The 26,779-nt window shown below is 38.5% G+C and overlaps 1 protein-coding gene across 3 annotated transcripts in view; it reads left to right on the forward strand.

The window, feature by feature from the left end:
• LOC122801095 (glutathione hydrolase-like YwrD proenzyme) overlaps positions 1–26,779 on the forward strand; it is a 1,228,450-nt gene that overhangs the window by 928,432 nt on the left and 273,239 nt on the right. For all 3 annotated transcript variants that reach the window (XM_044070614.1, XM_044070615.1, XM_044070616.1), the window contains exon 10: positions 14,270–14,354. In XM_044070614.1, coding sequence (XP_043926549.1) covers positions 14,270–14,354 — 85 coding nt within the window. The remainder of the gene's footprint in view (positions 1–14,269; positions 14,355–26,779) is intronic.

Consider the following 26,779-nt stretch of genomic DNA (forward strand, 5'->3'; position numbering starts at 1 on the left):
ACCCTTTGATTAGGGTAGTTGGTGCAGGGCAAACTCGATCTGAGGTCATGTAGGGAGAGCAGGGCATTATGGGTGAGGGGAGGAGCTAGGAGCTCGGATCCATAGCTGGATAAACCATGCCGGTTCGGATCCAATATCGGATCCATACCCACAGGTTGCAGACAAATGAATCCACCTACTCAGATGGAACGTTATGGTAAATACATAACTTCTAATTTCGCAGAGAGAGTGGTGGAGGACTTGGCTTGGACATTCAGATGAGGACTCAGCTCTACAGCTGTGCCAATGGGGAGTCTTATTGGGGGCTTGGAGAGAGGGAGAAACCCAGCCTCCAGACTGAGTGTGTTCCCTGTGTCCTCTTAAGCGAAATTCTGCTTGATGCAGAGAACTGCATCTGTAAATACTGTGTGTATCTGTTTTTGTTCCAAGTGAACTTCCCCCTCCAGTGTCAGTGGTGAAGATGCAGGCTTCTTGATTACTGGCCCAGAAGTGGCCCGTCACAGTTTACACAGACTTTTTTCATCTTTTCTTCATAATTGAAATAGCCACTTACATTTTATCATAAAGAAATAACCATAAGGAACATTTTAGTAATATCAATAATACTATTAAAAGGGCTGAGATACAAGCCCTCTATCACTTTCTGAAGGTTTGATATCTATGTCTGAATTATCTTCATTATGTGTGTTGCCACATCTTGATGTCAGTTAATTGTGTTAATAATTTGTTCGATTGCTAAACCATATGTACAGTGTACCATTCCATACAGCCAGCAAATAACCAGTAAAGCATTTTCAGATTACAAAATTTTTATTATTATTTATTTATTTTACATTTGTTAACCGGGAGGGTCCGACTGGACACAGGTCCATTTTCAGCGGAGGCCCGGGGAGAAAAGCTCCATGTTACACTATTAGCATTTATACATTTCTAAGTGTTCTTAATGGCATATTTAGGTGTTAAATATATCAAAATAGTACAAAAATGAAAAGTTACACAGCATGTAATGCATCTAGTAAAACAAACAATTAGTAGATGACTAAAATGATTTTTTCTCATATACATTCTCATTCACATATACATTTATACATTCACATTTGTGTATATATATATATATATATATATATATATATATATATATATATATATATATATATATATACTCACACCCACACATCAAAAAGTATAGGTATTGAGGTAAGACCAAGATGAGGAGATCTAATAAGGTATATACCTTTCTCAGATAGAGATTGTATCCTTTATTAGGTAAGATTTAATAGTATACAAGTGTTGATATGTTTTACCCTATTGTTCTGATGCTGAGTTTGGAGGTAAGTGTAAACATATTAGCAAGGCTATGTAATGAAAGTGTTAGAGAGTAGCAGAATCGTTACAACTGTGCATAGTTATTGTTTACCCTGGGGAGTAGCAAGAACAAAGCCAATTGTTTGAATAATGGGATTTCAGGAGGTATTTGAATTGGGTACTAGAAGAAGTGGTAGTTATATGGCTTGGGAGTAAGTTCCAGTTTTGGGCTATTGTGCAGGCAAAGAGAGACTTTCCTGCTTCATTTTTATGTCTAATTACATGAATGAGGTTTTGGCTGCTAGATCTTAGGGCTCTAGTGGTGGTGTATGGCTGAATTAGTTGCTGGAGTGCAGGTATTTTCTCAGGGTAGTAGTAGAGGATATGTGCTACTGAAACTTGATTAAGTCTTAGTAGCTGAGGAAGGTCCAGCCACTTGAGCTGCATTAGGGAATGACAGTGTTGGGACCTATACGTGGAGTCTGTAGCAAACTTGGCAATCTTGTTGTAACATGATTCCAGTTTGCGAAGTTCAGTAAGGTGAAGATTAGTTAGGATAGGGGAGGCATAAAGAAGGATGGAAAGGAGGTGGGTTCTTGCAATAGTGGCTTTGGTCTGTTTAGTCATGAACTGTTTGTTTCTATAGAGGAGTCCTAATTTTCTGTTCACCTTTTTGATGGTTTGTGCTATGTGGATATCAAATCTCAGGTGATTATCAATCTCTACTCCTAGTAGTTTTGTGTGGTTGGTTGGTGAGATTTGAATATTATCTTTGGAGTTTATAATGAGGCTATAGTTTAAGGTAGGTGATCTGCCAGGGGTAAATAGGATTAGTTTTGTTTTCTTGGGATTAAGAAGTAGTTTTATGTTAGAAAACCAAGTTTCAGCTAGAGTAAAGTTATTTTGGGTAAGGGTATGTAGTTCCTTAATGCTGGGGGCAGCACATGTTATGGTGGTGTCATCAGCATACTGTACTACTGAGGCAGTGGGCAATGAAGAAGAGATGTCATTAGTGAAAAGAGAGAACAACAGTGGGCCAAGGATTGATCCTTGAGGGACTCCTATGGATATTGGTAAGAGGGAGGACAGCTTTTCTTGCCAGAGGACTGCTTGTTGACGTTCTGATAGGTAGCTGTTGAACCATAGTATAGTGGAGGAGCATACGTTTAGACTAGATAGAGTATTGAGGAGCATATTGTGATTAACCATATCAAAGGCTTTTGATAAGTCCAGGAAAATGGAGGATACGAAAAGGCCTTTGTTTCTATAGTGGTTTACTGTGCTGATGAAAGATAGAAGAGCGGTTGTGGTACTATGGGAGGGTTTAAAGCCATGTTGGGAATTGGATAGTAGTTTGTTTTGTTGGAGGTACTGCATTAGTTGCACATGAACAACTCTTTCTAAAATTTTTGATAAGGGGGAGATAGTATGGCTACTGGGCAATTTGACTGATATATCTAAATGAGTTGGAGAAAGATGAAATAAATGTCTTTCAACAAGCCTAGGAATAAATGTGAATAAGAATATACTATGGCCAATGCTCATGATGGCAATGCCCTATTTTTGCCAGAAATGTCCGACATTAGGCAAGAAGTGTTTCTAAAGAATATTATACCTGTTATTTTACAATGGCAACTTTGTGAAATTTCCTTATTCCAAACTACGTTCCACTCCCTGAATACTACTAAAGCATCCTGCAAAAGAGCATGAAAAACAGCAAATATCTCAAGACCCAGTTATTCTCCAATAGTTGCATAAAACAACCAATGTACTTTTGAAATGCCCCAGTCTGACTTAAAACAACAGAAAATTTTCAGATTCTGTTTTAGTAGCAAATATGTCATGTCCTTTGCTCTGGCTACATCATACATCCCCACAAACAAATATCTCATTTTGGTCATCTTAAAAGGTGGCAACTCTGCATAAGTATAAGTAATTTAGTGATAAACTACAATTGGGTGTGGGTTTCACAGGATTTGCTCACATTTGGTGTGGTTTGATCATGAGGGTAAAACCCGATTGATTAAATACAGCCAACCGTGGATAAATCCTGTGGTGACCGAGATCGAGGAGTGGGTTATTGCTATTATACAATGACATTATTTAAGAAAGATTATATAACCACCAACAAACAAAAAAACTTGTATAACTTAAAAAAGCACCAAGGCCAGTAGGCAAAGATGCTTTATTAAGAAGAAATTGCTTAGATTTCTTAAATAATGTCATTGTATACATTGACTTTTGTGTTCTTCCATCATCTCTTGTAGTGAGGGGCATTAAAGATGTGTAATACACATGCACTTGCAAAGTATGTCGCCAGATGATAGAAGATATGGAGGTCAGGAAATGCCTTCTGGTGAGGTTTTCCTTTGTGACTGCGTGCTTACAGCATCAAGAGTCATGAAAAAGAAAGTTAAATATTTAATTATTCTAATTACTTAAAATTGTAGCATAACCTAAAATATACTACTGCGAACCCTATTATAGTGAATATAATTGCAGAATATATGTGTGTGTGTGTGTGCAGCCGAGGTATTATTTTTTTGTCATCAATTATATTAAATAAGTTTTATTAAAAAAATAATATACTGGATTCTCTCATGAAGTACTTGTTAAAGTAATAAGTGCTTACCTCTGCTACGTAGTTAAAGGGTCTGCTACAAGCGCCCAAGTCCCAGGTGCTCAAGGACAACTATCTCACATCCATGATTCAGACATCTTGTAACTCAGATGGCTGACTGTTGTCACTCAAACTCAAATGCATGTTTACGTGAGATGAGGCAGCCTTTTTGAGAGAGTGGAGCTGCTGCATCTCTCCCAAGCACAGCAGATGAATTTTGGCTATTTTAGTGCAGAATCTGGTGGGAGAGAGTGGCAGGAAGATATGGGGTATTGAAGAGGGTTTTAGACAGCAGTCAGGAGTGGGATTTAGGTTATGGCAGCGGGAGCTTTAGGTTTAGGGAGCAGGAGACTAAGTGATCAGGTTTAGGGAGTGGCACTGGAGTTTTAGGATAAGGGAACAGTCAGTGACTTTAGGTTCAAGGAGAACAAATAAAGTTTTAAGTTTAGGAAGTGGGAGTTTAAGATTATGAAGCAGGAGAGGAGTTTTAAGGTTATGGAGCAAATGGGAAATTTAGGTTTAGTGAAGAGGAAGTGGACCTCTAAGTTTAGGGAGTAATTGGGGACTATAGTTTTAGGGAAGGGAGTGCTATGCTTAGGGTCAGGGACTGTGTGGGAGTTTTTGGGTTAGAGTTAGAGTTCTGGTAGATCTATGCAGTGCAGCAGGGTTGGGTGATGGGTGGGCTTGGTAATTAACTAAGATTGGGCTAGTGGGAGTTAGGGCAGTTACTGATTACAAGTGGCAAGAAGCAGGTAAATCGTGAGCTACAAGCATATGAACACTTGTAGTTAAATCCAGAAGTAATGTAACAACCAACCTATTTATCAAATTTTATCCTAAAAACGACATCTCAGCCTTAAAAGATGAAACAGCATTTTGGTGGTTATATAAGTAACTAGACTATAGTAGTATCTAAACCTTCTGTCAAATTACAGTAAAAACAAATCATTTGTCTACATTTTTTGAAGTATTTATCCTTATGCTTTTTTGAAGTAGCACTTTTCCAGCCATTCAACTCTGCTGCCTTTTCATATTTGCTGCTGCCCGATCCATGGTATCTGAAGATTTGAAAAATGAAAGTGGTGAAGATTTTAAAATATTATTACTCTGAGCCAAGGAAAGGGAATCATCCAAGTTAGTAAAGATTTTGGGACATTCAATTTAAAGTATTTTTATTCTTGCTGGAAGTAGAAGGTGAACCTTTATACCATTTTTATTGTGTTCATTAATAAGTGGAAGTAATTTTTTTCTTTTTTCATCTACTTTGGTAAAAAGGTTGTTGTCAGATTTTATTATATTTAATTGAACTATCGGTGGAGTGTTTCACCAAGCTGTTCTCTGAAAAGGGTCTATACCTAAGCTAGAAGTGAACATGACAACAGTAGATCTGAATGGAACTCCTTTTGAAAAAACTCAACGGGCTCTTTCATTTTCATGGGACATCCCTTCAGATAGATTTAGTATTATAGGGAGCCACAATGTTAAAAATGTAGCTTATTTTCCTCTAACTTTTTTCTAAAAACTAGTTGTTTTTAGTAAAAATTCAGTTTGAGTCTTTTCCTCTATTATTATTCCCTCCATATTATTTAATGCTGCATCCATACCATTTATCTGTATTCCTAACTAATTTACAATGTGGTTGAGAATTTTGTCTGTTGCAATTCTCTTTGACTGACTCCATTTTTAATACAATGTGTCCTTTTTTAAGGATAGTTATTGAATACAAGTAATCGAGGATAAAAGTTATTTCTTCATGGGTGGCTCTCCTTTATTTTACAATGGCTCACTATTATTAGTAGAATCTCAGTAATGTTTGCTTTCACAGGAATGTCACCTAATACTCTACATTATTTACAAAGATCGTACAAGCAGTGTTCTTTTCAATGGTTATCAAATAGCTTTTAATAAAGTTCTGGATCCTTACAGATGCTGCTGTCAGACATCTGGGCCATGACCAACTGGTATTCCACCTTTTTTGTGGATCCTAGAGGATGAAAGTTGTTTTCATTAAGTGAATGGTATGGATTTCAGATTTCAGTTAGAGTATTTCTACCTTAAGTGTACTGGTGGAATGCAGATGCTAGAAAAGCCAAACAAAAAAGTTAATCATTATGCATTGAAACATGGCCTTAAGCTATTTTAAACATTATTTCCAAGCATTAGCAACTGAAAGAGGTTCTGCCACTATTTTTTAGTTGCTTTGGATATTATATAATCTCTCAGATTGTTAGGCCTGCCAGAATTTTTCTTACGTCTCACTGACCTAAATCAGGGTGCTGTACCCCCCCCCCCCCATGCTGTACTCCACCAGTCACATTGCTTTGCCACTCGTAACATCTTGCAACAAGCCTGTCTTGTAAACTGTTGAAAACATTTGTTTGATTTTCATGGTGTGTATACATGCATAAAACTGAACATAGTATTTTGACAAGTCTCCTAATTCAGCTCTTTATGACTACAACTCAGTAAATATGTAACCCACATAACTGTACTTCTGGCTTACTGATGAAAAATAGGTGTGGATCTCAGTGGTCTCATTGAATTTTCCTTGTTCATTTTGTAAGCTTCCACATAAGAAGGCATCAGTGGATGAGTGGAAAAATTTGGAACCATTCACCAGTCCCTGGGAGAAATGATTCCACTCTCCAAATCAATAAAGATGGAATTTCTGTGGTGGATGGACTAAGTAACCCTAACCAAAGGGTTACCCTTACTTTCTCTGACAGGACCATAGCAGTTATCCATAGGGTTGTTGGACGGTAGTTATACAGGGCTTTACAACATTCTATTGATGTTTAGTAACTTGACTTAACAAGAACAGTCCTTTCACACCAACAAAAAAGAAATGAAAATGGATTTAGACTTCTGACATCTTTCCAGTACAGTTTCTTTCTGGATTACCTTTGGATTAATCTGGACAACACTGCAGTTATGTGATATATCAGTAAACAAGGAGGCACCAGATCTTTCCAACTATGTGAAGAGGCACTTCTGATGTGGCACTGGACCATTCATTACAATTGTCATCTCTCACCAGTATGTTATCACTCCATACAAACAAACTATCAGCCTCCTTCATCAGGCAAATAACACTAGCTCAAGACTGGAATCTAGATGCATATATTTTCAGAAGCTTGTTCAAATACAGACCATGTCAGGAGAGGTCCTATTTGATATGCATCTCAACAATCTACTTCATACCTTTGCTCACTCATTCCTCATCAGACTGGAAGGTAGACATATCCTCATTTCCGTTAACTAGGACCTTACTTTTATGGCTTTTCTTTTTTCCCCCTCTGATTCAGAACGGACTTCTCAAAGTGAAATAAGACCAAACCAGCCTCATTCTCATAGCTTTTCCTTGGCCAGGACAGGCATGTTTCTCTCTGTCTCTCTCTCACTCTCGATGAAGTTGTTTACTACTCCTCCTGCATGACATTTGCCACACAAGTACTTGCTAACTGAATTTCTCAGCGTGTAGGATAGAATTCTAATTTCTAACAGTGATTCCTTTTCCAGATAGATGTTAGCCTAAGGAAACTGAAAAGATCTGCTACAAGGTCATCCTATCTAATGAAATGGAAATTATCTGCTGTAAGGACATCTTACCTACAGAACTGGATAAGTTTTTCTCTTGGGCTTCCAGAAAGGACCTAGACCAAGTTAACTGTTTACATTGTCTCCATCATCTCTTTGACTCAAATCTAGTATAGTCATTCATCCAGGTATGTGGCTCTGCAGTTTCTGCCTTTTTGCCAATTTTCTGTAGATGGTCACAGATCTGTCTATTAAGGTCTTTCTTCCGTATGTCCTAAAACTAAGATCTCTGATGACACATGTCCTCCATGGAACAAGAATTTCATGTTTTGAGTTAGAAAATGGACATTAAATACCTTTCTTAGATAACACTCCTGTTGTCATAGCTTCTGGAATAGAATTTCAGCGGGATGCCAGAGTTATAGGCCCTCATGTCTGAGCCTTCTTATAAGTTTTTTTTTGTTAGGACTTGGTGATTTTGCTTTTAGAGGTATGTCATTCAGATGCTGTAGAACAAGTCTGCTGCTGTTCTGCAAAGTGTCAAGCTACTGTGGCATATGCTGCAAAACTTCAGCTTCTTAAATGTGCTGCCATTGCAGATTCTGCAAGTTGGTAGTACAAGATGGTCACCACAGACCTGGACATTACAAACAAGTGTACCACAGCAGTAGGTGTGGACATGCAAATGAAACCCTCATCAATGGTAGGTTGTACAAGGGCTTGAAGAATGACAGAGTTTAAGTTTATAACGCTGCAGGAGAAGGCTTCCTGCAGAAGGTGCACAAAGAGTACTTAAAATACCTTGCTAAGCATTCAAGCCCCCATCTCTAATGGGTGAGCCAGCATAAAAGCAAGTTAAATGCTTCTGACCTCATTTCATCAAACTCTGCAGAACAGAAATGGTATTTCTTGAACATCTAATATTTTAGAAGTCATAGCTTCAGAAAGATTGTAAACTGTGCTGATGGCAAGGGGAGGTCGGGGGGTTGGGGTACTCTCTTCCTAAGTCTTTCCACACAACTACAGTTTACTGTAAGAACTGTGAAGCCATTACAGATTCAGAGAACATCTTCCATTAATTTGTGATTTCATGTTTGTCTGGCTGTTCCTGCTATTTGTATTACGCTACTATTCAAAACAGAGACTTTTTGAAATTAATGATGCCTGAAAACTCCACATTTTGGATTTTCATGTTCAATGACAGAAGAGTGGAAGTCTCCCCTTTCTGTGGTCTGGAACTTTCCTTCTTCCACCACTGCTTGATATGCTGGTTCTTTTGGCTTACTGTGACCTTTTTCCTGAGGTGTTTCCTTGACATTCCTACCAGTCTTATACCAGGCAGTGAGCCAAACAAAGCAGTCAGAATCAGGCTTTCTAATGGGTGGTGCAGGTTACATTTTGCCTTGGCAGGCACATTTCTACTCTTTTTTACATTTCCATCACCATACTACGCACACTTGAAACTTGTTAGAAAATACAAACAGCAGTGCATGTGCAGTGTGGCAGGGTCCACCCAACAAGGAGCAGTGAGACATCAGTGTGCAGCACTCTTTGGGATTTATATACAGCACATTGTTACATGTAAGGGCTTAGGCAGAATAGTGGATGAAAAACTGCATTTGCATGTGGACCACTTGCTAAAGGAATGTAGCAATACTGTGAGCTGTATTAAGTGCTTCCTAATATCTAGATGCCAAAACATGATTAAATGTGACTATGCATCTTTAATATGCCCCAAGCTGAAATATGAAACTGCCCTGCAGTATCTATAATCAAAACACTATGCTAGACATACATCTAGGAGGAGTACAGTGAAGATTAAGTAAAACTATTCAGGAACTTAGGACACTCCCTTACAATGAAAGATTGCAAGAAATTAGTCTTTGCTGAGTCATATATAGAGTAATAATGGGGAATTCAACAACTGTATACAATAGCTGGAATATAGCTGGAATGATATTTACTTTTTGGTGTACATAGATCTACGGAAAACTAGTAGAGGGAATTTATGGAAGTTATTAAGAACTTTTTCAAGGAATAAAATGATGATCATATTGTTGTTTGAATGGGTTGTTAAAGCTTGCAACTGACTTTCATTAGAAGTTAGAAAAAGTGAAAGCCTAGCAGCCTTTAATACTGGGTTAGACACCATCTACAGCCCTAATATATTTTAATTTTTTGCAGACTGATATGCATTTGGTTCGCACCTGAACTTTTTGTATTTGTATAAAACAAACACATGAGCAGTCACATAGTATTCCTTTACATGTAAAACAGCAGAACATGTAAACATTATAGCAAGTTCAGTTCTGTTTGCATACAGTACTATCACCACCATATAGGAGAGGCAATATTTTGTATCAGATATGTGTGCATGTAGTAATATCTAACTCTGTTCGCAGTGGTTGACCACTGCAGGGTGCCAATAGCTAGGAAAGCCATAGTAGTTGCCACTTTGGTTCCCCTATTATAGGCAATCATGATGGATTCTGTAATATAGAAAAACATGTGAACTACTTGCCTGTATTGCTTCCTTACACAAACTTTAAAGTTCTGTAAAGAGTGCTGTTTAAGGGAAATAGTCATGCATGCTGTGCAGTTCTGTGAGCTGGATAGAGCACACTGTGGCATGTTTTATCAAGGTCTATTTAGTCCTAGGATCTATACAGCATATGTGGCTGTTTGTTGTACTCATCCATAATACAGTGCATCTCATTTGGAATGTTTCATTGTCACTCAGTGGTTCATAGTTACATATGTATATATATATATATATATATATATATATATATATATATATATCTATATATATATATATCTCTATATATATATATATATATATATATATATATATATATATATGTGTGTGTGTGTGTGTGTGTGTGTGTGTGTATATATATATATATATATATATATATATATATATGTATTGTACGTGCGTATTATCACAACCATATTCTCAGGTGACTCACTGCTGATATGTTCTGCCAGCCCCTTCAAGCTATCATTGTGTTTGGGATACCAACAGACTTCTGAAAACAAGTTTTAAACTGTATGCTTCTTCTTCGTCCTGTTTTTTTGGTTTTTGGTTATAAGTGAAGTACATCTGTCACTGATTTTTGATTATCTATCCTGTCCCGCACCATTATTTATGTTTTTCTCCAGATTTCTTGAAGTCTGAGGTTTTGAGGTATGTGTACCAGTCTTATGAAGTATACTGTTGTTCAGCAAAAACAGGAAATATTTGAAATGTAGCTCGTTGAAGTTGTAGCTCCTGATGGCAATACCATTAGGGGATCTACCAGTATCTTTCTTTTTAAGAAATAACTTTTTTTATTTTGTTATAAACAACGATTAAGTACACCAGGGGTAACAACAATTAAAAGATTGCTGTGATCAATGGATGTCACAGAACATGTGGAACAGTAACTAAACTGAAAACAAAGTTGAATATGAACAGGATTTTCAGTAGGAAAAATAATGATCACATAATGACTTGCATGGTCAGTAACATCACATTTTAAAACACAATTATGTTATCAATATCCATTTAATTTGTGTTACAAACATTACAGCCTAAAAAAGTTGAATTTCCTTCCTAATCAAAACAATAGCTTGAAGGGCTGGCAGAAAATATCAACAGTGAGTCAAGTTGCTGAGAAAGTGGTTGCGATAATACGCAAATACCATTTTTTTTTTTTTGTTTACTGGGGTAGTGCTGTCATCATATTGACATCCTGGGTGAAATGCAACATATTTCACAAACAAAAAATACAGAAATGTAAGCAATAACAGAGTAGTTCAGACTAATTACATAGAAAAAACTGTGTATATTAATATAATGAAGAAGCACAGTAATTTGTACAATATATACATTACTTTTTAAAGTGAGTCAGTCTTTAGTAAGTCTCAAGAGAGGAGAAAAGACTTGGAAAGGCAATATCTCCTGTGATGAAGCAGGAGCATTTGGCTTGGATGAAGAAATGCCTTTTGAGTTGTATTCTGAATTTGAAATAAGTTTTGGTTTCCTTAATGTCAATAGGGAGAGTTTGCGAAAGAGTAGGTGTCTGAGAGGAGAAAACTTGTGCAGAGTTGTGGAGTTTGGTATTTTTGTGTGTGTGTCTGTGTTCTTTGTGTTTATGTGCTGCATCTCTGTCACCATTTTTTGTAGCTCTTCTTTACTGGACAGTTCCTCTCAGATCTCCTACAGTCTAACCTTATTTTGTGCTGGTTGTGACTTTGAGTCGCATTACTTTTCCTTTTTGGTACACATGACTTATTTCCATATGTAATCTATGTTGCATATCTCTGCTGGTGCTACTAGTCTATGTGTCACTGCTTTATAGGTCTGCAGCAGGCTTACTTTAAGTAAATGTTTTGTGTTTTCCCAACATTATCAACTGCAAGTAATTTTTAGTTATATATATATTGTGTGTTCTAAGTATGCTCTTAGTACTTATTTCATATCAGTCTTTATTTCAGTTTTTGTCATTATCATCAACCCCCCTTTTTCCATTTATAGATAGAGATGGGATCATCTAGAGCAAAGGTTTACACTGCTGAGTGACTAGTATTAAAAGAAAACAATAATAATAATAATAATAATGATGATGATGCATTTGTCCTTGCTTTACCATGACAATAGATTGTTATACTCTGATGGATCTAGATTTGGGACTACAGCAGAAATCTGTATCACCAACTGAGACGGTGTTTACTTTTTGCTAAGGTTCCCTCTGTGTCTGTCAACCATCAATCCCATTCTGAGATTTATGAACTATTTTACTCCTCAGTACTAGTCTCTGCACCCTGTCTCATCATGGGGGTCCTCACCTTCCAGCTGAGAGTTACCTTCATATACTGCAGGTGATGATCGATCGATGCTGTGAAGTGGGATCCAAATGGCAAAATACCATTATCAGAGCAATAGTAGGAGAGCTTCTGTTTTATTCTATTTATCTTTTATTTATTTGTCTTTGTTTACCGGGAATGTCTGACTGGTAATACCCATTTTCAGCAGTGGCCCGGGGAAAAAAACTCCATTTTCTTACATTGCATTTTACTAAGTTCCAATTAAACACAAAGTAGTCACATTTCTATTTACATTTATACACAGTTACATTTATACATTCTAAGATTTTACAGAGGCGGAAGTTACTAAAGAGAAAACCCACATGAAACTTAATGGATTATACAGGGAGCAGTTATGTATAAACATTTTGTCATTTCAGTGTTAGGTTCAGTGCATTCTGTTTAAAGAGAGTATCGTACAGTGAACAGGAAAGTCTCAGCCTTGAGATGAGCATGTGCAGAGTCCAGATTGGTTAAAATGTTGTTTAAGCAGTGGTTTAAAACTACTGAGTCTGTCAGAGAGTTTTATTTGTGTGGGGATACTGTTCCAGAGTTTAGCAATGTATTGGGATTAGAGTGAATCTCTTGCAACATTATTTGACTTATTTGTAAGTAATAAGGATTTGTTACTAGAACGGAGATCCCTTGCTGGACAGTAGGTCAATAATAAGTTATGTAGTGCAGGGCATTTATCTGGATGATGAGTGAGTTTTGTGTGCTGTAGTTAATTGTGAATATGTTAGGTAAATGTATAGTTCAAGCCAGGTTAATTGCATTAAGCTATGACAATGGTGAGTTCTATAAGGGAGATTGGTGGCAAATTTAGCTAATGTTTTTTTCTTTGACCATTGTTTAAGTTTGTTAGGGTAGGAGCAGCATATAAAACAGTTTGCAATAAGCAGGTGGTGGCTAGAGTTTTTCTTGTAGTATCTGTAAGGCATCCATTGATCCGATAAAGGGAGTTTAGTTTCTGGTAAGTAGATTCAGTGGTATGCAGTATATGCTGGTCATATTTGAGATTGTCATCTATTATAACACCTAGACGTTAACTGTGAGTTACAGTTTCAATGACAGTATCATTTGCTGACTTTATGGTAAAAAATTGCTTTTTATTTAGGCAACTTTGTGAGGTACAAAGCAGATGTTTTCTTGGAGTTGCATAGGAGGTTTGATTGTTTGAACCAGGTTTTACAGAAGAGAAGGATTTTTGGGTTATGTCTTGGAGATTATTTATTGTTGAGGCCACACATATTGCGCCCTCTGAATACTGAACGAAACTAGCATGAGTGGAGGTGTTGAGGTCATTAATAAATATATTAGATAGGCGAGTAATGTTCTGACTTCATCCACCCCCTATAACCCTGATAGTTAACCTAGACTCCAATGCAGTGGCACTCTTGCTCCCACACATTCATCATAATCCATTTACAAAGTACCAGCACTGCTTGGTACACCAGCACACGTCATGGTCAGTTATGCTGCCACATCATTCTCATGCTGTGGTTATTGTTAGCACAGTAGCTGCAGGCCTGGTATCCTTTCTCCCTAAGATGGGCAAACTGCCATCAGCTATTCACTACAACCTTCCCTCACTGGTTTCTCTAGCACCTGAGACAGTAGTCAAACCCTAGTCATCTGGATTGTAGTTAGGCTTTATCCCTGCACTCCATGGAACCAGTTACTGTCTATCCAAGTACTGTACTAAAGATTGACACATGACCAAAAGTTAATTATTGCTAAAAAAAAAGTATACTCAGTATTTTGCATTGACAGAAATGAAGCTACATTAACACTGATTAACTTACTTTTCCAAACAGGACTTGATCTCTATACAGGTTACTAAAGGTAGCACTGCTGAATTTGAAACAAAAGCTCATTTAGAACCAAGCAGGGGAACTGACAATAATTGACCATGTTGGACGATGCTAGATATAATAATAGTTTTGTTTTCATCAGGTGCTGCTTAACATGTTCGAATTTGGCATGAACCCACAGCAGGCCCTAGATCAGCCACGTTTCTGCATCAATTATCACTCACAAGGTGAGTCATTACTCTTTGTGTGTGTGTGTGTGTGTGTGTGTGTGTGTGTGTGTGTGTGTGTGTGTGTGTGTGTGTGTGTGTGTGTGTGTGTGTGTGTGTGTGTGTGAATTCACATACTCATAGATAAAACACAATTACAGCAAAATCACTGTTCATTATTCCATAAAATCAATCAGTATAATGTTATTCTTAAGTGTCTACAATAAAGTCTTAGAATAATTGTGAACAAATAAACATGTTGCTTTTTTCATTTACCTGAGGTGTATAATCCAGTCAATTGGTAGTAGCAAAATGTCTTTTTTTTTTTCAATATTTACTCATTCTTTTAGTGATAATGTACACTAATCTGTCTTTAAGGAACATTCCGGCAGCAGTGCAGATTGTGATCTTTCTTCTTACCCTTTTCATTCATTTAATTCATTCATTCATTCTCCTCCTAATCCAGTGAAGAGTTGTGGGGGAGCTGAAGTCTATCCTGGCACTCACTGCATGAAACGTTTGAACTAATCCTGAACATGATGCCAACTGATCACACACACGCAGTCACACACACACACACACACACACACACACACACACACACACACACACACACACACACACACACACACACACACACACACACACACACATGCACACTGACTCACTTTTGGCATATACACCTATAGGCAAATATGAGTATTGTCAGTTTGCCTGTGGCACATCTCTGAGACACTGGAGGAATCCAGAGTTCCTTGATAAATCCCATGTAGACACAGTGAGGATGTGCAAACTCCACACAAAAGTAACCTGGCCTAAAACTGAACGAGGCAACATAGTGGTATGAGACAGTAATGCTAATCAGTGCACCATTTTCTGTCAGAGATAATTTTTCCAAGCAGTGTGAGTTTTCCTAGTGTGAGGTAATACTTTTCTTGTACTGGTTTCCTTATTTCATTGTTTGGATATTTTGGAACAAAAACAAACAGAAAAACAGCAATTAATGCATGTAGTGCTGCAAGAACGTAGTAGTGCATGGAAAAATTAAGATAAACTACATGAATATTTTTGCTGAAAGTTACTGACCATAGTGGACCTTTAAGACAATGTGCATGCTTATACTATAAACTCTACTGTCTTGTCAACAAAAACTTGTGGATGACCATAGCCATTGCAGATGCTTTTCTTCATATTCCCATCAGAAAACTTCACAACAAATGTCTAGAATTCAGAACAGAGCCACACAACTTCACTTAGACATATTCTTAGGATCATAGGAGATTACTAGGCTATCGACCCAGAGGTCATTTTTAGCCTAGCCATTTCAACCCAATGTAATACCATAGAAATCAGAGTCAGTACCCAAGATTGCATTTAGTGATGGCTGCTCATGTTCAGGAGGGTTGTAGGCTCTATCCCCGGTAAGAATTTACGGCACCGCATCCATTTGTCCAGGTTTCTCTTGAATGGTGTCATAGAGGTGCACTGTTTCACATGAATTGGTAGCCTGTTCCAAAGACGTGGCAGTCACTGGGAGATAAATTTGTCCCTCCAGCATGTCCTATTTACGTCACAGGCCATATTTAGGCACCTGAAACGGGTATCCCCCAGTCCTGTTTGATTTATGGATATGCAGCAAGTTCATTAGGTTTGGGTCTTGGATTACTCTGTAGGCCAGGCATAAGTCTCCCCTAAGAAGTCTATATGAAACGGAGTATAGTGACAGGGACTTTAGTCAGTCTGTGTAAGGCAAGTGCTAGAGCCCCTTGATCTTCTTTGTTAGAAACCTCTGAGGTTTCTCTAATTGCTACAGGTGCTTAGTACAGTACATGCTAAATGGGGCATTATACTCAGTTATGGGCCAGATAAGTGCTGAGTATAGGGGGGTTATAACTTCTTTTGCTCTCGAGGTGATGCCTTTATTAATCAAGTGTGCTGCGTAGAAAGCTTTTCTTACTACAGTAGACACATGGTGGTTGAAGTTAATCATTGTGATCCCGGGTCCCTTACCACTTCATGGGTACTTAGGGTATTGTTGTTGATTTGAGTGGACATTGCTCATTCCAAAGGGAATGATAATGCATTTTTTTGCATTCAGTTTGAGACCGTGACTAATACACCAGTCGTTGGTCTAGGTGAGACCCTCCTGGAGTATACTGACTTTATTTGGGGATTCAGTGATTGCAGCTAGTTTGCAGTTCATGCAGACTTGGTCAGCCACAACCCCTTAGTTTTGACCTGAACTTCTGAATGAGGGATTGTGTCGAAAGCCTTTGCCAGGTTGAAGTATCCTGTGTGCACAGATTTGCCCTCATCAGTGGCCTTGGTCACATTTTCAAAGAAATCCACCAGATTTAATAGGCAGGATCTGCCCTTCACGAAGCAGAATTGGGTAGGATCACTAGTTGTTTAGTTAAGGTCTCAAAAATACCTGTCCACTCTTGCTTCAGTAGTTTATTTTTGATAACACAAAATACACTAACCTTGATCTAACCAGATCCGCACTAATTCCTGACTTCTTTTATGGTGGAATCATTGTGTGTACATTTTATCAGGATATAACTGGCAAAATGGAAGACATTTGCAGCAGGGTAGCCAGGTTTTCTAGTGGTACAACATGCTGTGTGCAGCACATATCCTTTCCAGGCCCAAATTAATGTATTTTTACATACTTCTTTATTTATTTGTTTGTCACTGTCTGTCTGTCAGTCTTTATTGACCAGTAAGGTCCAACTGAGCAAAGCCCATTTTCAGCGAAGACCTGGGAGAAAAGCTCCATCAAAAGTACATTTATAGTTAACATTAACATCAAACAGTCACAGTTTCAAGAGATACATTTGCTACAGAATTGAAATACTGTAAGTACAGTGATAAACTTCTCTGTGTCTATTTCATAACAGAAATATAAAGTACTAAAAACCAACTATGACAAAGCACTCAGGAAACCAGCATAACGAAGCCAATAACACAGCGTAGATTTGGGCAGAAAAACTATTTATTTTTTATTTAAAATAAATCGTTTTTCTGCCCAAATCTACGCGGTGTGGTTTCCTGAGTGCTTTGTCGTGGTTGGTTTTTAGTCGTTTTTAAAGCACTTTTTCTCTTTCGTTACTTTGGTTCTGGTTAAATATAAAGTACTGTTAACATTAATAAACTGAGAGGTGCCTATTTCCATAAAACTGATATAGTATAGGTACATTTTATTAAAACACTAATTCCTGGCAGTGTCTCAAAAACATTGAAGTGCAGTATCTTGTGAGTTTAGCATAAATAAGTTAATACTTGTAATGGAGGTATCAGGAAGAGTGATATTGTGAGAAAAGGTTGTTAGATATGATGGTAGAAATGTGTTTTTTATGTAAGAAAACAGAAGCCACAATGTGATAGGAAAGCACAATACGTTTAGTCCCAAAGTAAGGAGAAAAGGGCTAGATGACAGAGGAATAATGTATTACAGAAGTGTGAAAGTGGACAATGATATTACAGCTAAGGAGAGAAGATGATGAAAGATGCTTTGTGAGAATTGTGTACTTAAGAAGAAAGACTCAGCCTGATGATGAGCATAGGCATGACCATTACTGATAAAGGTATTGCTTGAGCTTTATTTTAAAGTTTGGGAGTTTTTCAGTCATTTCTGTCTGTGAATGTATAGCATTCCAGAGGTTGGAGACATAGCAGGAGTACAGCAAGTCCCATGCTGAGTTGTTTGATGTACTTGTGATAAATAAGAATTCTGCCAGAGTGATCCCTTGTAGGGGAGTAGGGCAGTAGGATATTCTGTAGTGCTGGGTATTTTTCAAGACAGGCGATAAGTTTATGTGCATAAACTAGATTTGAGTATGTTAGGTAGGTGTTTAGTTAAGGAACTTAGAATTTTTTAAAATGATGTAAAGTAATGTCTTTTGGCTTTTCCTGGTTAGGGGTCGTCACAGCGGAACTCCAGTCTGCTAATGATTGGCAGTGGATTTTTTTACTGTGCCGAGTTGCCAGCCCGACGCCCAACCTTCAAAGAAGGCACACCCATTCACGCTCGTACCTACCTGCATGTCTTTAATGTCACTCGACCGCGGGGAGGACATGCAGAATCCACACAGAAGGCGGACCAGCTGAGAATCGAACGGGAGAACCTCTTGCTGTGAGGCGACAATGCTAACCACTGCACCACCGCGGCTTCCAATTTTTTTTTTTAATGATGTATGCCTTTCATTTCCCTCTATGAGAAGTACTTGCACATTGTCTGTACCAAGAATCTTTTGAATGTCCCCCCTACACACAGACTTCAAGTGGAATGACATGTCTTTTTTGCATTCTGAGAACATGACATTGGAATTAATTTCTGCCCAGCTTGAGTGTTTGTACTTCTCTTCCCTGTGTTCAAGAAGTTGGCAAAAAACATCTCTGGAGAAAAAAATCAGTGCCAAATCTGTGAAACTTTAAGTATGGTGGAAGCTGGACAAACGTGCTATACAGAGACATATACAAGTTGGATATGATAGCAGACAGAGGAACATAGCATACAAGAGGTGCACATGTTAGGTATGTTAGCAGATGGAGGAACATAGCATACAGATAGGTGCTCGTGTTGGGTATGATAGCAGATGGAGGAACATAGCATACAGAGAGGTACACATACTGGGTATGATAGCAGTCAGAGAAACATGGTATGAACTGCTAAAATTAACATATGAGTGAAAATAGGGACAGATAGTGACAGACTGGAGGAGAGGGTTAGTAGGTCGGTATCCTTGCGTAGCAGTCTTGAAATGTAGAGGAGTAACAGAGAGAAAGATACAAAATAATCTGGGTAGATAAATAACTGAGGTAGCTGTTTATTTGGACAGCTATCCTGCATTCAGTTCCTCTGATGAAGATGCATATCCAGAGTGCATTTATAAGATTTTTTATGATCCCCAAAAACAAAAGACAGAAAATGATGCCATGTCTTGGACCGTGGAGTCATCAGCACTGCCATAACAGTCCCTGCTTTCAGACTGGCCACTTTTCAGGCAGCGCTTCCTTGTGCTAAAGATTGTCTGGAGGAACACTTATCACCTTTACTTGTCTCACAGTCAGTGTTTCTGAACACTGGTTATTTATGTGGATTAAGTGCTATGTACGGCTACAGTACACATCGGGGAAGGAGCCCCATTGTCCTCCTTTTCTTCATGCTACTCCACTTGAGGCAAGCACCTTATGGCTGTGGCGTTTAATATGCTCATTTCTAGTTAGAAGTTTATTTCTAATTGGAAGTGTATGTCTAAATTAATACCTGAGGAGACAGCTTTCCCATCTGAGACCTACAACAGTACCCAGTCATACATACATAGCTAGGTACTAAGCTAGTTGCTCTTGTGTGCCATTTTAAGCCTAACCAGTTTCCCTTTCAAAGGTGAGAATTAAACTTTGTACCTTGTGTTTGTAAGGTAAATACCTTAACCATTGTACCAACCCCCCACTCTCATTCTTTTAGGATTTTATTTGTCTCCCATATCTAGATATAACAGGAATTACCCTTCTAATTCTTCGGTTCATAGGTATGTATTAGGCTAGCTGTCAGAGTACTTGATTGCTTGGCAGCATCAATATGCCTAATATCAGATCAGCAAAAAATTGTCATAAATGCCTATTGTTTTCAATGTAGTTCTTTAAACTGGTTGCAGTATGCGAACAAATAAGCTGTATTAAAATGAGTGTTACTGATGAGCTACATAAAGTTACCAAAACTCCTACTGATCTCAAACAAATTATTCAGCACAATAAATGCAAAATACATGCCTTCTTGTATATTACCTGTACATATGCATCAAAAGTTAGGTCTGAAGAGATTATAATTCCTAGCTGTTTACCATTGTTTGTAACCTTTGTAAATGCTTCATCAGTGGTGTAAGGTAAACATCTGTTGGCACTTTTGGCTATTTATTGGTTACATGCTATAGGGATGTGTTTGTTTTTATTTATTTTCAACATTTGTTAGTACTACCAGTATGTATAATGGAACATTTATGTATGTTATAATGTTAAGTTGTCTATCTCACCTTCATTCTTGCTGGTTGGGTTCGGAGCCGATCCTCGGCTCCGACTCGGCCATCTTCAAAAGCTCGAGAGCTGCTTACTGGCTCGAGACCACCCCCTATCCCATGATGCCTGGCACTAGATACCCAGATCTCGTTTGCCGCTTCTGCTGCGAGGTTGTTCTACTGGCTCAGGTCGTATAAAACTTATTATTACTATTTTTTTCTGTCATAAAAACTGTTAGTTTAGTGTAGAATTCCATTTTTAGTTATAACTATTGTATTTTAGTGTTTTCTATCTGAATTCCTTCCCTTTTTCAGAAACTCGTTTTAATTAGAGAGTCCCCCCCCCCCTTTTTTCTAGCCCTTTCCTTACCTCAAAAGGTTTCCGTTTAAGTAGTAATTGTTGTGTTTGTGGTATTTTAACCTTAACTTCTGTGTCTGGGTTTTTTCCTTGGTTTCTATTCAGGATGTCCAAGGATCCCAAGCCATCTGGATTCAAGAAGTGTGACTCATGCTGTCAGAAGATGTCTCTAACAGATGGGCACACTTCTTGTATTTATCGTCTGGGTGCCGTGCACCTGCAGGACTCTTGCTCGATTTGCCACGCATTTAGTCCAGGAGTCCTGCAGGAGCGCAAAAACAAGTTGATCCTGAGGAGTTTACTTAAGCCCCAAGATTCACCGGCTAAGGCTCAGCCAGTGAAATCTTCTAAGACACCTAAACCTTTGGCTCCCAGTTCGGAGCCGTCGCTGGGTGAAATGGTACCATCTATCTCTGTTCCGGCTGGAACCGAGGTTTCTTCCTCCCAGTTGGCCCTGATACATTCCTTGGAGCCGTCTGGGAGTAGAAAAAGATAAAGAAGTTATGCACCTACCATAACGTTCCATGTTAGTTGTCTTCTTCTCGCCTTCTTTCTTGCTGGTTGGGTTCAGAGACGATCTTCGGCTCAGACTCGGCCATCTTCAAAAGCTCGAGAGCTGCTTACTGGCTCGAGGCCACCCCCTATCCCATGATGCCTGGCACTAGATACCCATATCTCGTTTGGTAAGTCTAACTGCCAATGTAAAAAGGAAAGAATCCTATCCTATAAATATATAAAACCTACCAGTGAGGCTTCTAGGCAGAAAGGAACAGCCATAGAAGACTCAGCCTGTGAAAAACCATAAAGAACTCTTCTCGGTCCACTAGGATAGGGGGATGGAGGGTGGGCCGCAAGAAAGAAGGCGAGAAGAAGACAACTAACATGGAACGTTATGGTAGGTACATAACTTCTTTATGTTAAGTTGTCTATCTCGCCTTCATTCTTGCTGGTTGGGACAGCGTCCCTAGCACTTAAAAGCCTGGGTGGCTCATCGGAACAAACTCTTCAGAACCGTGGAACCAAAATCAGCTCTGCTCCTGGAGACCACATCCACTTTATAATGTGAAATGAAAGTATGGGGGTTGGCCCACTTAGCAGCTGCACAAATAGATTCCATGGTCAACCTAGCCTGAAAGGTGACAGAAGTGGCTAAAGCTTTGGTGGAATGACCTTTTGGTTTGACAGGCAACTCTTTGTTCCTCAGTTGATAGATAAATGTGATAATCATAGTCAGCCACCTAGATAAGGTTACTTTTGAGACTGGAAGGCCTTGTTTACCCTGAGCATAAGAGAGAAAAAGTTGGTCCAACTTCCTGATGTCCTTAGTCCTGTGCAAATAAAAGCATAGTTGCCTATGAACATCTAATTGATGCAATTTATATTCCGCTCTGTTGGAGAGGTTGGGAAAAAACACAGGAAGGTCTATGGACTGATTCAAGTTACTTTCTGAAGAAACCTTAGGAAGGAAGGGTTAGTCCTGAGAGTAACCCTGTCATTGTGGAACAGTAGGTACGGCGGACGGGTACAAAGAGCCTGAAGTTCCGAAACTCTTCTGGCTGAAGTAATAGCTACCAGAAAGAGGGTTTTCCAAGACAAAAACTTTAAGGAACAGGATGCTGCAGGTTTGAAGGGGGGCAAAATTAGAGAAGCTAAAATAAAATTTAGATCCCACTGAGGGGGAGGATCTCTCACCGGGGGCCTGAGCAGGGTGGTCCCTTTGAGAAAGGCTTTACATAGCTTATGAGACGTGATATTATTTTCCGACAGGCCAATGTGAAAATTTGAGATTGCAGCTAACTGAACTCTACTTGTAGCGGAAGCGGAACCAGCATGAAGGAGTTCTGCAAGAAATTCCAAAATATGGTGTACAGGGGCTGAAAAAGGGTCTATATTCCTGGCCTCTGCCCAGGAAGAAAAACATTTCCACTTACTAGTGTAAATTTTTCTAGTGGTAGACTTGTGCGACGATAAGATAACTTCGCGCACAGAGGGGGAGATATCAGGAAGCCTGGCTAATGTCGGAAGTGGAGCAACCAAGCAGTGAGCTGGAGAGATTGCAGGGATTGATGCAGCCCGCCCGATTTATGGATCAGAAGGTCCAGAACTAGGTCCAGAGTCCAAGGCTGCTCGAGAAGATGATGTTGCAGGAACGGGAACCATATCTGTCGAGGCCAGTATGGAGCAATGATGATCATTTTGCAACCCAATGTGGTAGCTTTCTGTATTAGCTTGGGAATTAAGGGAAATTGAGGGAATGCACAAAGAAGTCCCTGAGGCCAATCGTGGACTAGAGCGTCTCTGGGGGAATGTCCAGGAAGTGGAAGGAGAGAGAAGAAATTGCTGCATTTGCTGTTGAAGGGAGTTGCAAAAAGGTCACAGCAAGGTTGACCCCATTTGCGGAAGATTTGGTCCGCAACTACCTGATTCAGAGACCACTCGTGATGCATGAGAATTGCTCTGCTGAGCCTGTCTGCTATAACGTTGGTTCTGAAGAGTTTGTTCCGATGTGCCACCCAGGCTTTTAGGTGCTAGTGACGCTGTCCCAACCAGCAAGAATTTAGGCGAGATAGACAACTTAACATAAAGAAGTTATGTACCTACCATATGTTCCATATTAGTTGTCTTCTTCTCGCCTACTTTCTTGCATCCCACCCTCCATCCCCCTATCCTAGTGGACCGAGAAGAGTTTGGCGCAGTGGTGCATTGGTTAATGCTGTGTCCTCACAGCAAGAGGTTCTCTGGTTCGATTCTCAGCTGGGGTGCCTTCTGTGTGGAGTTTGCATGTTCTCCCTGCGTTCGCATGGGTTTCCTCCGGGTACTCCGGTTTCCTCCCACATTCTAAAGACATGCTTCTGGAGCATTTCTCCCTGGGCCACCGCTGAAAACAGGATCTGTGGAACCTAGTCGGACTTTCCCAGTCAACAAAATGTTAAATAAATAAAAAAAATAAATTTATTTAAATAAATAAATAAATAAATAAATAAATTTATGGTTTTTCACTGGCTGAGTCTTCTCTGGCTGTTCCTCTCTGCCTAGTAGCCTCACTGGTAGGCTATATATATTTATAGGATAGGATTCTTTCCTTTTTACATTGGCAGTTAGACTTACCAATGAGATATGGGTATCTAGCGCCAGGCATCATGGGATAGGGGGTGGCCTTGAGCCAGTAAGCAGCTCTCGAGCTTTTGAAGATGGCCAAGTCGGAGCCGAGGATCGGCTCTGAACTCAACCAGCAAGAAAGAAGGCGAGAAGAAGACAACTAACATGGAACGTTATGGTAGGTACATAACTTCTTTTTCTAACTTACATTTACGTGTGCTACAAGATTATCTGACAAGAATGTAGTCCCAATAATCTTTAAAGAAAGATTGCAGTGAACATTATTTTAATGTCCTTTACAAATTTTGAGCACCACACTCGATCAGAATAAAGAAATCCTAAAATAGTAAACAAAAAAGACTAAAAACCTAGCTCTGGAGTATTCCTGTGGTGAAAATACATAATTCTGAAAAGCTGTACCCAACATTGGTTCCAACAGAATACTTTGTATGCTAGTTTTTAAACCAGTAAACAATGAATGACTTAACAGGTAAGACCAATTGTAGGTTAATGATGGCCTTGTATGACACATTGTCAAATACTTTTTTAAGGGTTAGAAAAAAATAATATCCACTGTGAGACCATAATCAGCTGCATCAACAAAATTTGCTTAGAAATAAGTTAAGTTTGTAACACATGGCCTATTACTTAACAAACCCATGATGGGATGGGTCACTACCAAGGACAGTGATTTACGGTTTTCTATTGTATCTCTCTGTCTCTCTCTCTCTCTCTCTCTCTATGTATATGTGTACACACACACACACACACACACACACACACACACACACACACACACACACACACACACACACACTAAGTTAATTGCATTATAAGTAGTAAATATGTGAAGCAGTACTGAGTGCTTTGGCCTAAAATGACACATTTCATGAAAATTCAGACTCAAGAATCCTATGAATCATTGAATCATGAAAGTAGCACTGAGGAAGGGTGTTTGTGACCTGAAAGCTGTGTAATAAATGTTATTTTTTGTCTTTTGGCATTAGATTCTTGAGTCTGAATTCTACTACTGCTTCTTCACTCCATTTATGGCAGCACAGGCTGTTCTTGTGGCATTTCATGAAAATCCCATGTTTTCCGATACCCAGTCTGAATTTGTAATTTCCTGGCATTTTTCCACAAAAAAATCAGGATCCCTGGTCATTATGCTCTATAGCAAGTAGGGAAATTAGTTTTAGTAAGGTTATTTCCATAAACATTTTTAATAAAATAATCAAGATTATGGGATCTCATCTATCACCACTCCTAAAATCTGAGTCCATTGCTGCTGTCTTCCAGAGTTAGGGAATATGCCCTATATGTAAAAAATAGTAACTCAATATACTTGATCCTGGAAAAATAGCTGATTTAGTATTCTGCATCAGGGCACCTGGAATACCATCCTAGCAGCAATGTGCACGTTAATCACAATGAAGGCATTTCGAAACATTCCAGATATAAAAGAGAGCAGTAGTCATGAAAACACTGTAGCTGAAATGAAATAATAGCTGAATTGCTTATACAAATGTTGCCAGATACCAATTTGTTATTAGCAGTGATACCTTCATCAGTGGGAAGGTTAGCATCATGCCTGAGGACATTGATATCATTAGAAGCACCTTAAAGTTAGCGTACTTGAAGAATATATTTTTGTTATCAACAGCTGAGACAGCTACTTGCCTCCAAAATGAGCCTTGCAAGAACAAATTTTCATACTAAGTTTTCCAGAATTGGCTTGTAGTCTGGTCTTATTTGCTTGGCTAGAGAAGATGTTATAAACTTGTCAGTAGTGCCTTTTGTGGTTGAGTAACTTGCATTTCCTTGAGTTCCACTGTTGTGGCTTGTTGCTAAATTTTATGGCTGGTTCTAAATAGGTGTCATATCTTTACTAGCAAGGAATAGATGGCAAACTATCTGTCATCAAAGGAAGAAAGTTAGTGGTCATTATAGAATGTATTAATGTTTTTTCTGTATACTCTGATGGCAAGCCTTGCAAAAAAATCTCTAACTAAATAACAATTGTTCTTTTTAGAGAATTCTTTTATACCCAAGTAAGAACAGTAGAGTGACCAGAGATCTTAAAAAGGGTCTAATATATGTGCTGTGAAGATTTACAGAGGAATGCCCAATGGCAACATCAAATAAATTAGTCACTTACTAGCATCCATTACTTTTTGGGAGCAAGGAAAAAGTACTCAGTGTCCAAAAATAGCTTTTCTCTAGTTTACATTTGATAAAATGAAGTCACCAGTATGTCATACTCATTCCATAAATAATCAGCAAGATAAACTTTGAAAATGTCTTTATCAAGCAGTTCTAGAATAGGACATATTTACAGCCCAGTGACCTGTTAATATGGTATAAAATGTAGCAATGCACCCAAAATTTTTGCATCTTCAAGGTTATAAAAAAACGAGATGCATTCAGAGTTTGCTTAACATATATTGAGATGGATCTAGTTCAGAAGATCAAATTTTTAAAATGTCAAAATTCATATGATCAAGATCATGTGATCAACATTTAAAAAATTCAAAAACCCAGAAATAAGACAAACGTTTTTGCAGGGGAAAGCCCGCCATTCCACCCCCAACCCCCCTGCTAATTATATATATATATATATATATATATATATATATATATATATATATATATATATATATATATATATATATATATATACCAAATCCAAGATCACGCTAGAGTGGAGAAAACAGCACATTCCCCAATCTCCCTTTTACTGCTATCTCAGTCAAAACAGTTTGACCTTTTAAAATGTTGATCATATGGTCTTAACCATATGAATTTCAGCATTTTAAAAATTCAGTGTTCCAATTTAGACCCATTAGGATGCCTTTAATTTTATGTTGTCTAACCTTATGAAATGCTGCCTTTGTACTCTGACAGCTGTAATAGTGGATCATCTCACCGAAGCTATGTTTCAGTTATTATTAAAATTTTAGAATTCTTGTAAG

The sequence above is a fragment of the Protopterus annectens genome, chromosome 4.part1 (genome assembly GCF_019279795.1).
Source record: "Protopterus annectens isolate FY-2018-M chromosome 4.part1, PAN1.0, whole genome shotgun sequence".
NCBI lineage: Eukaryota > Metazoa > Chordata > Ceratodontiformes > Protopteridae > Protopterus > Protopterus annectens.